Source organism: Archocentrus centrarchus, chromosome 22, assembly GCF_007364275.1.
Source record: "Archocentrus centrarchus isolate MPI-CPG fArcCen1 chromosome 22, fArcCen1, whole genome shotgun sequence".
Taxonomy (NCBI): Eukaryota; Metazoa; Chordata; class Actinopteri; order Cichliformes; family Cichlidae; genus Archocentrus; species Archocentrus centrarchus.
Genome location: NC_044367.1, coordinates 22,358,270 through 22,370,889, shown reverse-complemented (window position 1 = coordinate 22,370,889; position 12,620 = coordinate 22,358,270). Strand labels below are relative to the sequence as shown.

At 39.4% G+C, this 12,620-nt stretch overlaps 1 protein-coding gene across 1 annotated transcript; it reads right to left on the bottom strand.

Annotated features, from left to right (window-relative positions):
• Positions 1 to 951: 951 nt before the first annotated feature.
• On the bottom strand, positions 952 to 10,502 carry slc39a8 (solute carrier family 39 member 8). Its single transcript, XM_030719133.1, has 8 exons — positions 9,910 to 10,502; positions 9,103 to 9,265; positions 6,469 to 6,638; positions 6,196 to 6,318; positions 5,017 to 5,178; positions 3,525 to 3,732; positions 2,950 to 3,134; positions 952 to 1,452 (listed from the first exon to the last, which is right to left on the bottom strand). The coding sequence occupies exons 1-8, from the start codon at positions 10,129 to 10,131 to the stop codon at positions 1,306 to 1,308; spliced, it is 1,380 nt and encodes a 459-aa protein (XP_030574993.1). The 5' UTR covers positions 10,132 to 10,502; the 3' UTR covers positions 952 to 1,305.
• Positions 10,503 to 12,620: the final 2,118 nt, after the last annotated feature.

The window sequence follows — 12,620 nt, the reverse complement described above, 5'->3', positions numbered from 1 at the left end:
AAAAACATCATTCCGATTTTCTGGCCCACTGTAACCCCTGAGTACAGTGCTATAAATAATGCATAAAATATGTAGTTTTAACTCTTTCGTGTCTTTGTATTCAATAAGCCCCGAAGAGTGTGTTTGTGGGAATTTTTGACCATTCTTCCAGAATCGCATTTGTGAGGTCAGACACTGTTCCCACAAAGTTGGGAGAATTAAACTGTCCAAAATGTCTTGGTATGCTCCTGAAAAACAACCCCACACTATAATCCCCCTCCATCAAACTTTACACTTGGCACAGTGCAGACAGACAAGTACCATTCTCCTGGAAACCACCAAACCCAGACTCATCCATCAGATTACCAGACGGAGAAACATGATACATCACTCCATAGAACTTGTCTCCACTGCTCTAGAGTCCAGTGGCAGCATGCTTTACACCACTGCATCTGACCCTTTGCATTGCATTTGGTGATGTAAGGCTTTTTTGAATAATAAGTTTTAAAAAGAAAGTGTTTTTTTCTGATGATATCTGATCCCTTTAATTGACAAAGACAGTGGAGAGAGATAGGAACTGTGGGTATATATAGTGTAGGAAGGGAGTCACATGCAGCAGACAGTCCAGCTAGACAGGAAACACCACTCAAGGCATTTGTTCCCGTGTCCTATGTGTCCTGATGACTCAGTTGACAGATCACCCTGAGGAGAACATCATTTTGAAGGAAATTAAAAATAAAGCGAGCCCATAGAAAAAAGTATGAAAAACATGTCACAGTAAGCCTTTTTGTTGTTATTTGTCTTTGTCCAGTGCAGTTTCACAATTACAATATACTGTATTACAGTAATTGTGGTATTAAAAGCATTACTGTAGCAATTACAGTGTAATTATCACTCAATGAAATCCCTGAATGAAAAGGGGCAACAACAAACAATCTTCATGCCTACAATATAGCTCCAAATATACAACCTGTAAAAGGTCAGAGAGGTCAAACATCTTCCTTTTGCTGCCACAAAAGAGAAAACAAGCAACTATTGTTGACGTTGTAGCACCGTGGAGGTTAAAAAAAATAGTTCACAATATATGAAGACTGAAAAAATAATTTATTGTCTCCTTAAAATACATCTAGATTTCATAAAGGATGATGTTTTATGGAATAAACAGTTCCACTATGTTGATTGGACAAAGGTAGAAAAGTATTGCTTTAACTTTTAACGTCAGGTCTTCACTTTGAATTCACTTTGCAGTCCAGCTCTGTGAGCTGTGCGCAGAAACAGAAGCAGCTCATAATTCTTTTTTATTTCCAGCTTGTGTCTCCATGTCCTCTAGCCCAGGTTGATCTCTCCTGCAAACATGGTGATCAGCAGTATGATGGCAAACCCAGTTAGCAGCCCTGCATTTTGGATCAGGAAGAAGACAATCTTGGTAGAAGTCTGCCTTTGTTCCCGTGCTATGCTGTCCATCTCTGGAAACTGAAATGAGGAATAGCAATCATTCTTGTGCAAGATCAAAGCAGACAGTACACAATGCCCTCATTGTTTTCACATTTGGGAAGCAATGACATAAAAAGAGGAAATGTGAATGTTCTGATTTGTATGGCCACTGGTTCTATTGTTCTCATGCAAATCATATAAAACGAGGGTAATTTTCTCATTGTTAACAAATTCAGTGACAAAAGCAAAACAAATAAAAGCCTGATATAGATCATTCCTTTACACGAAACAGCTGAGGGTTCAAGATTGATTAGCAAAATAGGAACAAAAACAAACTTCTTCACACAATAGATTTTACTGGCCTGAGTTTCCTGTTCTTAGCTGACAGGAGAGACACCTGGTGTGGTCTTCTGCTGCTATCAGAGATGTTCATCTACATACTTTGGTTGTAATGAGTGGTTAGTTGAGTTATTGTTGCCTTCCTATCAACTTGAAAGAGTCTAACCCTTCTCCTCTGACCTCTGACATCAATAAGTTATTTTTCCCCAGAGAAAATATCACTGGCTATTTTATCTTTTTCAGTACTTTTTCAGGCCATTCTCTACATTCTCTATACAATTTAGTTTTATTTATATAGTGCCAAATCACAGCAAACAGGCACCTCAAGGCGCTTCATATTGTAAGGTAAAGACCCTACAGTAATTACTGACCCCCTATGAGCAAGCACTTTGGCACAATGGGAAGGAAAAACTCCCTTTTAACAGGAAGAAACCTCTGGAAGAACCGGCTCAGGGAGGGGTAGTCATCTCTCGCGACCGAGTGCTAAACCCTAAAGATGATTGTGGAGGCAAACCCCAGCAGATTAGCACTGTTTGAAAAACTCAGTGTGTTCAAAGTAAATTAAATCACCTTTTCTTCCCCATTCTGATGCTTGGTTTGAACTTCAGCAGGTCACCTTTGATCACGTCTAAATGCTTAAATGAATCAAGTTGCTTCCATGTGACTGATTAGATATTTGTGTTAACAAGCAGCTGAAAAACTGTACCTAAAAAAGTGGCTAGAGAGTGTAACTGAGATCACTTTATTAAGCTGGCACTCTGAATTTTTCAGCAAAAAGTTGACAGTTCACCGGTACGTTCAGTATCTGCTGAACATAAGTCCAGTATCTTCTCAACATTTAGTTAACTTGAAACGTCTCTTCAACCACTAAATGGCCTTAGGAACTGTACAGTGTGCACAGTGTATACAGCTATCGGACGCTTTACACAGATAGTAGGGAACTCTTTCTAGGACAAACACTGATAAAAACAGTGTGAGTAATTTTGAACAGTGAAGTTTTGTGTTGTAAAACAAAGACGATGGGCTGAATGATCACAAAAAGCTACATACACACAACCATGAAACCCATCAGTAATTTAAAAGAGCCTACATGAGGAACCAGCATGGTTGGGGAAGTCAGATGACTAATTAAAATAATGCTGGTTCTGTTTTTTTTGTAACTGCTCTTTCTATCAACAGAACTCTTGCTCAACTCACCATGTCTGCCAGTGCGATATACAGAAACATTCCTCCTGCAATGGCAAAGATTGCATTGGGGGCAAAGTTGCTCCCGAGCAGGATGCCAAACACAAGGCCGACGTAACACGACACGGCTGACAACAGGTTGAAGAAAATGGCTTGTGGGATGCTCATTCCAGCATTCAGCAGGATAACAAAGTCACCTTGAGAGGAAAAATACTTAATTTATAGAAGCAGACTGAATATTATAATCAAAGCAACAATTCTGTTCCTTTCTGCCTTGTCTACTAGTAGCATTTCCCCCTTAAAGCAGATTACAATATATTAAAATTCATTTTTCTAATTTTGATACCCATGAAGCAAGTTTTAACTGTAACTGTAAATATATGCATGTTCCTTCTACTCATATAGTCATTCCTGTCTTTTCTGTAAATTTATTGAGTTGCACGCTATTTTCTGCACACTTGGTGAAACATTTCTGGTGCAGTTCTGCAGCTGGTCACTAGATGTTGATAGATACAGGTAATACAGTCTGGCCTGTTCAGTTCAAAGTTTGGCTGCACAGCAGAGTTTTTCCATTGCTTATCACTCACCCAGCTCATGGGGAAACTCCTCACATACGATAGCAGTGGATGTACTGAACCCCGTCAAGATAGACACTGTGAAGGAAGCACCGATAGCCAGACCATCGATAAAGTTGTGGAGTGCATCGCTCAGAGTTATCATCCACGCCACAGTCTTGATGCTGGTGATGCGCTGACCCCGCAACCAGTGGCACATGGCGTGTGACACCTCACTGTCCTGGAAGAGTGGCGAGATACACAGCTGCTGTGTTTGGATTTGTGTGGACTTAGTAAGCATGAAAGATAACATGTAGTGGAATCACATACAGTCATTGTAAAAAGAAAGTACATCATCATGATTATGTCATGACATAATCAAAAATTATCTGGTCCTTACCAGGTTCCAAAATGAGGTAAATACAGCCTCAGATTAATAACAACACATGACTCTTCTTTATAACATTGCTTATTAATTCATCCAGATGTCAAGACAAATGAATAAGAATTGTAGGAACAGGGTTGGGTCAACCCACAGGCACACAGTCATACAAAGAGTCATGCTGCTAGGAAGTCCAAAAATAAAGATGCTACTAAAGTCTTTAATCATGAAAGCATGTCCATCTTTGGCCCACAACATGATCCTGATTAATCAAAAGCAGGAAATATTTTTTTCTAAGTGGATGCACTGCATTTCTAACACACCTCCTCAGTTACACATATAATGCCACATGTGCTGTTAACAGGAGACCTGCGAGCAGGCGGACACAAACAGCGCCTTTAGGGTTTCGTTAAAGATATTCTGCTGTAACAAAACACCCCTTTTACTAGCCGCGGGCAAACAAGGAGTCTTTGTGCTCGCTAGACAATTCCAGCATTTAGTCTCCCTCCTTATCATCAGCATGTCTGTTTTCTTGTCATTTTTATCCTTTCAAAATCACATTCCTTTATATGACACAAGAGATGTTGTTAAATATTAACAGCAGCTCTAATCAGCCTGAAAACAACTCAATACATGACTCCAGGAAAAAAAAAACAAAAAAAAAACTAAATGTTTGAGCTCGTAGAAAAGAAAAGCACCCTAAATCACGTTTATCTTATCTTTTTTTCATGCTTCAGAAATATTTTTAAATACAGCCTACCTTTTCAACTTATGCATATCACACACCTTAATGACATTTATAGATTATGATCACTTCCCATGAGGTGTGTCTTTTGTAGTGGAATCTGCTGAACAACAAATCTTTATTTCACACATCCTGTAGTAGTAAATCTAAATGTAGTAAATGTTAGACACATCCTGTAGATATGATTTCGAGGAAGGCTCACTACTTTGACGAGCATATCTTAAGGTGATAAAAAAAAAATTGAGCTACTCATTTGATAAAATATCTTTGAGTATAAAGTTGATTGTTGATCAGAGTGATGTGACCGAGTGCACATGCTGACAGAGCAGGTACCTGTTGACTTCCAAACCTGCACAGTTTATTCTATCATTAAAGAGGAATCACGTGTGAAATGGTACCTGAGAAGGTGTCACATTTCTATCTGGGCTTGGGCTGCTCTTGTCTGTGGTGATGATGGTGATGCCAGTTAAAATGATGGAGTCCTTGTTCCCTCCTATGTCCCCATTGTGGACAGAGTTTTCTTGAGGTGTCTCCAAAGGCGCGAAGTGGCTGTGGCCATGCTAAAAAGACAGACATCGAATTCAGGTTAAAGAACCAATTTCCACTGCAGGAATTTAACAAGATGCTCAAAGTGCTGTTAATAAAGTCAGTGAACAAGTGTGTGAAGTTTGATGGGACTAGCTTGAACAGTGTGCATCTATGGTGGGAGTTTTTACCATCCTAGGTCACATTGTTCTCGAGTCATGGCGTTCACAAGATTTTCAGAAACCTTGAGCTGTGATTTGAGCCTACGAGTAAAAGGTCGGTGAGATTTGAACTGATCCAAGAGTTTCAGTAGATGCATCCATGGGGTGAATTTGACTTTTTCTCCAAAACAGCTGAGCTAAAAACTTAAAGTAGCATCGTTAGGTGTTTACTTGGCTCATAATATTTGGTTTGTTTGGTCATCTACTGTTTGGTCATTTACTGTTTTATTTTGAAATTTCTGGTTGTCATTTATTACAGATATTACAGATAGTTGATGGTCTTCCTCATGTTTTCTTTTGATTTTAGTTTTGATTTTTCTTACCGCCCTTTTGTTATTTTCCACATTTTCTCTTCTTGTACACAACTTTCGGACTGCTCTTTGAACACTCTTTGAGTGATCACATGTGTTTGACCCCAAACTGCCAGATAAAGATTTAGATTCTGGACTTTTATCTTCTTCTGGTGTCCTATATATGCTTTTGCAATAGTGACTGTTTCAAGTAATGTCCATAGGTCCATAAATATTTGGACAGTGACAACAACACCTGAGTGGATTTTAAAAGTGAGTCAAAGCACTGCAGTCGTGTACAGGGGCAATACTGCAAAAACTGTGTCATTGTCCAAACTGGACGTGCAAGTAATCGCTGTGAGTTGCAAAACCTAATGTGTCTAATGTGTAAGTGAGTACCTGGAAATGTCATTAGAGCTACCAAATTACCAAATAAAAGAGAGCTACTCACTGTCAGATATAAAACAGGAGGAAATGATAACACACTGCAATAAAAGAAAAGTGCTTTACACCTAATAAACTTCCAGCACTGTTATCTTACCTCATGCTCCATCCGGAGAGACAATTTCAGTATCTTTTCCACAAAGAATAGGAGGTAAAACCCTGCAAATATTGCAGCTGCTTTCACCACATAGTTATCCGATTTAGGATCAAAGCCCAGGGCCTATGGATTAACAGGAGAATGTCAGTGGCGTATAAAACACTCCCTGTTGCAGATTTTTCTGTGCACTCATAGTGAGATCTATGAAACAATAATACATCTCTTGAAACACGGGTGGCAAGCTTAGTTTTAACCTCTCCACCTTTTACAAACCTCTGGTATCAGCTGAAGTACAGCGTTGGAGAAAAGTGTCCCGATAGCCAGGCCAATGAAGTAGGTCAGCACTTTGGGGAAATAAGGCTTCTTCATGAACGGGATCAGCAGGAGACCAAGCAGGGATGCCAGGTTGATCACAGTGACAGCCAGAAACCCATAACCCCACACTGTCACGGTACAAAACAAAAGAAAAGACATTGCTAAGAATTTTTTTTTTTTTTTAATCTGTTGAGACCCTGATATGCAACCTTCATACCTGCAGCATACCTATTGCAACAGGGCACGGCACTGGAATGAGAACAGTGAATGTTCAGGCAAATACCCGTTAAACATTGTTGGATTTATCCCAAGCTAACTAACCTTTCCTGTGACAACAAATATGCCTTCTTAAATCTGCATCTGCAATTTCATAAAGTTGGATAGTTTGATGAAGTATACGTTTTGTTTTTGAGCTGTGCCAGTTCTTCAAATGCACATCAACAAATGTGTCAGACATCTTTGCTAAACCAGCACTAAATGTATTTTCTGAAGTATAAGAATGTTTAATGAGCTTTTTTAAATATAATCTCGTGATGTACAGATTTGCTTAGTTTCAGTGTCAGGATGCTTTTTTCTACATTCGAAAACACACTGTTACTATTTATTTGCATGAGAGAAATTCTTCTCAGGCCAGCGGAGGAAACAGCATGATTCGGGAACAACATGCTGAACACCAGTCACAGTTGGCTCTGTGTCAACAGGCCTGAGCAGGACTGTTGATATCTGCGAGGTCAGTGGTTCTGTGAGTCCACCCAGGACAATGTGACACTTTATAGATTTACAGCTACAATGTTCGTCTTCTGCACTGTCCAGTAGGGAATTAAGTAGTTGTAAGGACAATCAGGTATTACTTAAAAAGGTGCACCATTTTTCCTCAAAAATCCATAAATGCTCAACATAATGAAGGACCCAATATAAAACAATTTAGAAGAAAATTCAGCCGAGTGTGAAACAGCAGGGACAAGAGTCTGCACCTCCAAGTCTGAGACCACGGTTCTCTGCTGGAGTGCTTCCTCTGGCCTGGCTGAGTGGGGTCGCCTCAAGCAAAAGGAGTTCAAGTATTTTGGCATCTTATTCACAAACGATGGGAAGATGGAGCATGAGGTGGATCAGCAGACTTTGTCAGCAATCCATCTACGTTCCAACCCTCATGAAGTCATGAGCTCTGGGTAATACCTCAAAGAGTACGGTAACAAATACAAATGGCTGAAATGACTTTCCTCTGTACGGTGGCTGGACTAGAGACAGAGTGAGGAACTCAGACATCAGGGAGCTCTCAGAGTAGCTGCTCCTTTTTGTCAAAAGGGATCATTGGAGATGGTTCGGTTAGGAAGTCTCCTATTTGGAGGATACTGCACATGCCAAACAGGGTACACTGGAATAAAAGCCCTAAAATACGGTACTATCTGAGGTATGATATCTCTGTATCCATCACAGATAAGGACAATATCCCGATGAATGTGCGCCAGATCTTTGACGGATACGTTTTAGAGAGTTCTCCGTAAAGGGACAAGATTGGACCCTGAAAAATCCAAACTCTGAATGAACATTTGTTACATATCCAGACAATATCCATTTAAACATCTGTGACAGATCAGATCTTCCTGTATTCTCTCCGGAAACATTACAGATACGAGGCAGATTCGGATCTGCTACGGAGCATTCCGAAGCGTTCCGGAGCGTTCCGGATACAGGCCCTTTTTGTCCAGTGGTAGAGACCGCAGTATAGACCCAGAACCCACTGGAGAGATTATATGGGATTCCCCATGTATGGGATTCTAAGATGTCTGAAATACCCTGGTTAACCTGCTGCCACCATGTCCCAATTTTGGATAAGTGGAAGAATTTGATGATGGATGGATGGATGCATGGATGGATGACTCAGCGTGCCATGTGTGAATTGTTCCCTGTTTACCTTAATTATATTAATACTGTTCTTTTATTTATCTACAGTTGTGTACCCAATTCTTGTTTCGTAAAATTATTAAAGACATACGCTGTACAATCCTTGTACACTGGGAAAAAAAACTGTTCAAAGAAATCATTGAAAGCCCAAAATTACCATGACTTTCATGCACATGATGGGTGAATGCAAACTTTCAAACATAACTGTATAAGATTTAGAAAGTTTCTTTTAAGTAATAGGACACATGAGATAATAGATGGGAAAAAACAGGGAATCTGTCATCCCGAATTACACAAAACCACACATTTGTTCATGTTGTAAGCATAACATTTAAAACAATCTGGGAAGTACCAGATGTCTGAAGGAAATTTCAAGGTTAGTTCATTGGCCAGTTTATTGACTGTGTAGCAACCCTTGCACTGGTTCCTAAAGTCAATTTCATGATACAAAATCAGTTAATTAACTCAAATATAATACTTGCTTTTTTGTCTGCTTATCCCTTAATCCCACATGCTCATTTCACAGTCAGCATGAGAAATAAAATGTCAACAAGAGCTTTAAAAATTTTCCACCATCAACAGGATTGTCCAAAAAAATTTAATGCATATCCAATTCAAGGTAGTAAACTGTGAATTGCTTGAGTTGAGGGTCTTTACAAATAAACATGTTGGGATGATTCAACTCACCAGAGTAGTCGACAGGCGGCATAACTGTGGGGGCCATGTACGGACAGGAGGGCAGCAGCACCTGGGTCAACACAGCAGGGCAGATCTTCTCCAGATGTCCCACAGTCAGCTGACTGATGTTACTGAACCCAAAGAGGGATAAGATCTGCTCTGCAGAAGGACACTGAGGGGCAGAAAGACACCATTAAACATCTGTTTAGTGCATTTAAATATTAATTTACCAGCTTCCTTTCTGAAGCAATTTGTATTGCATCTACTTGGATAGGTTAGAAGAAGAAACAGCCTTTATTGTCCCACAGAGGGGAAATTTGGGTGTAACAGCAGCCGCAGTTATTATAAATATAAATAAAGATATAATAATTCACACTATTAAGAAAAGAATATATTGCATAAATGGAAGTTTTATTTTGCAGAGATATACAGTAAAGTAGAGTTTGAAGACATTTCTGTTAAGTAATGTAAGTTTAATTTTAATCTGGAGTCTGTTTAAAGTCAGAAATGCTTTCATATGCTTAATTTGCATTAATTATTTGTAAAAGCATAAAATTTGAGGGACAAAACTAGAGAAAATGTTTAAAAAAATAGGATGAAATGTTCATTATTCCCTTTTTAGTAAGAAATAAGAAATAAGTTTTTTAAAAAATTACAGATAACAAGATAGTCATATATTACTGCTACAGGACTTTTCAAGCATTTATTGCAAAGTCATAAAGTGTATGTTAACAACTCCAGGGATGGGGGGGATGACTATAAGCAACATGACATGATGGTTAACTTTAAATAATAAAAATATAATTATATTTGTACCTCTTGGTCTTCCAGTGGATTTTCCTCAGTTATCAAGTCAGATCTTCTGGCAGAGATTAACAGCAGTAAATCTTCAAGATTGGCTGTTGTAATGGATGTATTTTCACCATAATAGTGAATAATATTCTCCAAAAACGCGTCTCCATCTGTGCCATTCCCATGCACACTTGGGGAAGTTGCAACACAGTAGACGCACGTTAGAAAGCATATTAGGGTGAACATTTTCTACTTTTAAGCGTTTCTTCCAGGGGGATTAAAAAAAGTTACTTCTGCTATCCTGAAAGCATTTTACTCGTCCTCCAGAAAATAAGAATTACGCCGTCCGTGGAGGTAGCACGCAGCGCAGGAGCAGATCCATTCCAGAGTCGGAGCAGATTTTAGGGTTTTTATTTCTTTCCCGTTTCTTAGATTATTGCCGAGGTACAATTTCCGCTGCTGTGATCTGTAAACGAGGTTCAAAGATCAGCCAAGAAGGGAAAAATGGAGGTGGCCGCGTGCGCTCAGTCTTTGGGTGTTTTCTTTCGTGACCGACTTTATCGCTGCAAAGTCACACAAAATACACACGTAAGAGGAAAACTGTGTGTGTGTGTGTGTGTGTGTGTGTGTGTGTGTGTGTGTGTGTGTGTGTGTGTGTGTGTGTGTGTGTGAGGTAGGTAGAAGGCGCATGCGGGACATTTTCCTCAGAGTTGCTCAGCTTACAGCTGTGACTCCGGCTGTTTGATCGATGATGAAACAGCTGGAGGTAAACATAAACGTGAAATGTTGTTTAGACGTTTCTGTCGCCACCCAGGGGTCATCTGATGAACAACGCAGGATAAAGGCAAATTTTGTAATATGTAAAAAAAAAAATAACGAGTAACAAAATTCTGTATAAGCTACCTCGCTTAACGTTATTTTCCAGGTAAGAATCGACTTAATATGTGCAGAAATGCGTTTGTATTGTGGAAATGTGGCAGAAGGCATCATCTGAACTTCAAAGCTGTATGTCTGCAATGGGAGAATTCACCCAAACATGCATTTTCCTTTGCCCTTTGGCGCAGTTTTTTTTTTAATCTACTCTTTATCCTCATATAATCTAGATGGATAATATTTAGTTGTTATTTTCTGTCTTCTTCTCTCTACTCAACCAGGTGGTCAAACTGGAAAGAAGGACTTGTATCATCTCATGTAACTGATTCTCATTCCTTCTGGAGTTTTGTGTTTTTCATACTTGTCAGTTTTGCAACCCAGTCTGCTTTATTTATATCTACCCATCATAAGCATGAATGTAATTTTGCACTTTAAATCATTTCTTTGAACTGCTCTTTTTCCGGGGTGGAATGATTGCACAGCATGCATGTTTAATTACTTTACAAAACAAAAAAAATTTAAACAAAAAGATTTATTGTGGATTTTCTCTAATCCACACAGCATCAAAAGTATACACACAGATTCAAATATGTATGTATATTTGGTTAAATGTCCCTTAGCAAGTTGCACCTCAACCAGATGCTTCTGGTAGCCATCAACAAGCTTCTGGCATAGTTCTGGTTGGATATTGGACCACTCATCTTGGCAGAATTGGTAAAGATCATTTAAACTGGTTAGTTTCCTGGCACAGACCCTTTGGGAAGGCCATTCCAGAAGCTTAATGTTAGCCTGCATTATTCATTCCTGCAAGCTGGTGGACTCAAAATGCGAAACTCGTGACTAAAAGTTCAGAGGTTTATTTACAATTCCAATAATCAATAACAAAACAGCATGCGTTTTCCAGACATCGAGTTCTGACACCACTGAATGGGAAAGCCCATTAACTGCCGCTCACTCTCACAAACAGGCAGGGGTCCAAGTCACAGAACAGGTTGGTCCAAAAACAAACTTATTACTCGCTCTCCACTCTCAGCTCCTCTCACTGGGAACACAAGGGAAATCTGTACAGAGGAAGCACACAGGTGAGAAGGCAGACATTTCTTCAAACAACACTTCAGACAGGTCTGTAAGTGAGCCGATGTCGCTAACGTGAGTAGTACAATAATCCATCAGCAACTGAATTCAGCTGTCCAGCTGTTGATTTGAAGTTGAAGAATTTGGAGGTAGTCCTCCTCCTTCATTATTCTATCCACTTTGTCCAATGTACCAGTACCACTGGCAGTAAAATGGCCCCAGATCATGATGCCACCCCCACCATGCTTGACAGCTGGTATTGTTTTCTTAGGTTTGAAAGCCTTACAATTACTCCTCCAAACATAACTCTTGTCGTTGTGACTAAATAGCTCAGTCTTTGTCTCGTCTGATCATAAAACCTTTCTCCAGGAAGCATTTGGCTTGTTCATGTGAGCAGCTGCAAATTTCAGTAGAGCTTCAAAATGTTGATTATGGCGCCGAGGCTTCACCCTCCATAGTCCTCCATGGGCCATTGTGATATAAAAAGCACTTTACTGTGGGCCTGTACTTTTGAGCCTGTGTGGATCAGAGATAATCCAAAATCAGTTCAAACTTGTGCATCCAATTTTTGTTTTTTAAAGTCATTAAAGACATATGCTGTACAATTATTCCAGCCTGGAAAAAGAATAGTTCAAAGAAATCAATAAAAGCCCAAAATTACTGTGGCATTCATGGCCACGATGAGTGGATGGAAACTTTGGAAATTAAAGTTAAAGTGCTGATTATGTTCAAGTTTACACGACAGTTCCTGAGTACAGGTACAAATTTTATTCAGTCAATTTCTTTTA

Coding starts and splice junctions, on each gene's coding strand:
- slc39a8 (XM_030719133.1), bottom strand. CDS start 10,131: ATGTTCACCCTAATATGCTTTCTAACGTGCGTCTACTGTGTTGCAACT. Junction 3,733..5,016: donor GAAATGTGACACCTTCTCAG/GTACCATTTCAC, acceptor CCACTCTTCCAG/GACAGTGAGGTGTCACACGC. Junction 3,135..3,524: donor GGAGTTTCCCCATGAGCTGG/GTGAGTGATAAG, acceptor TTTCCTCTCAAG/GTGACTTTGTTATCCTGCTG.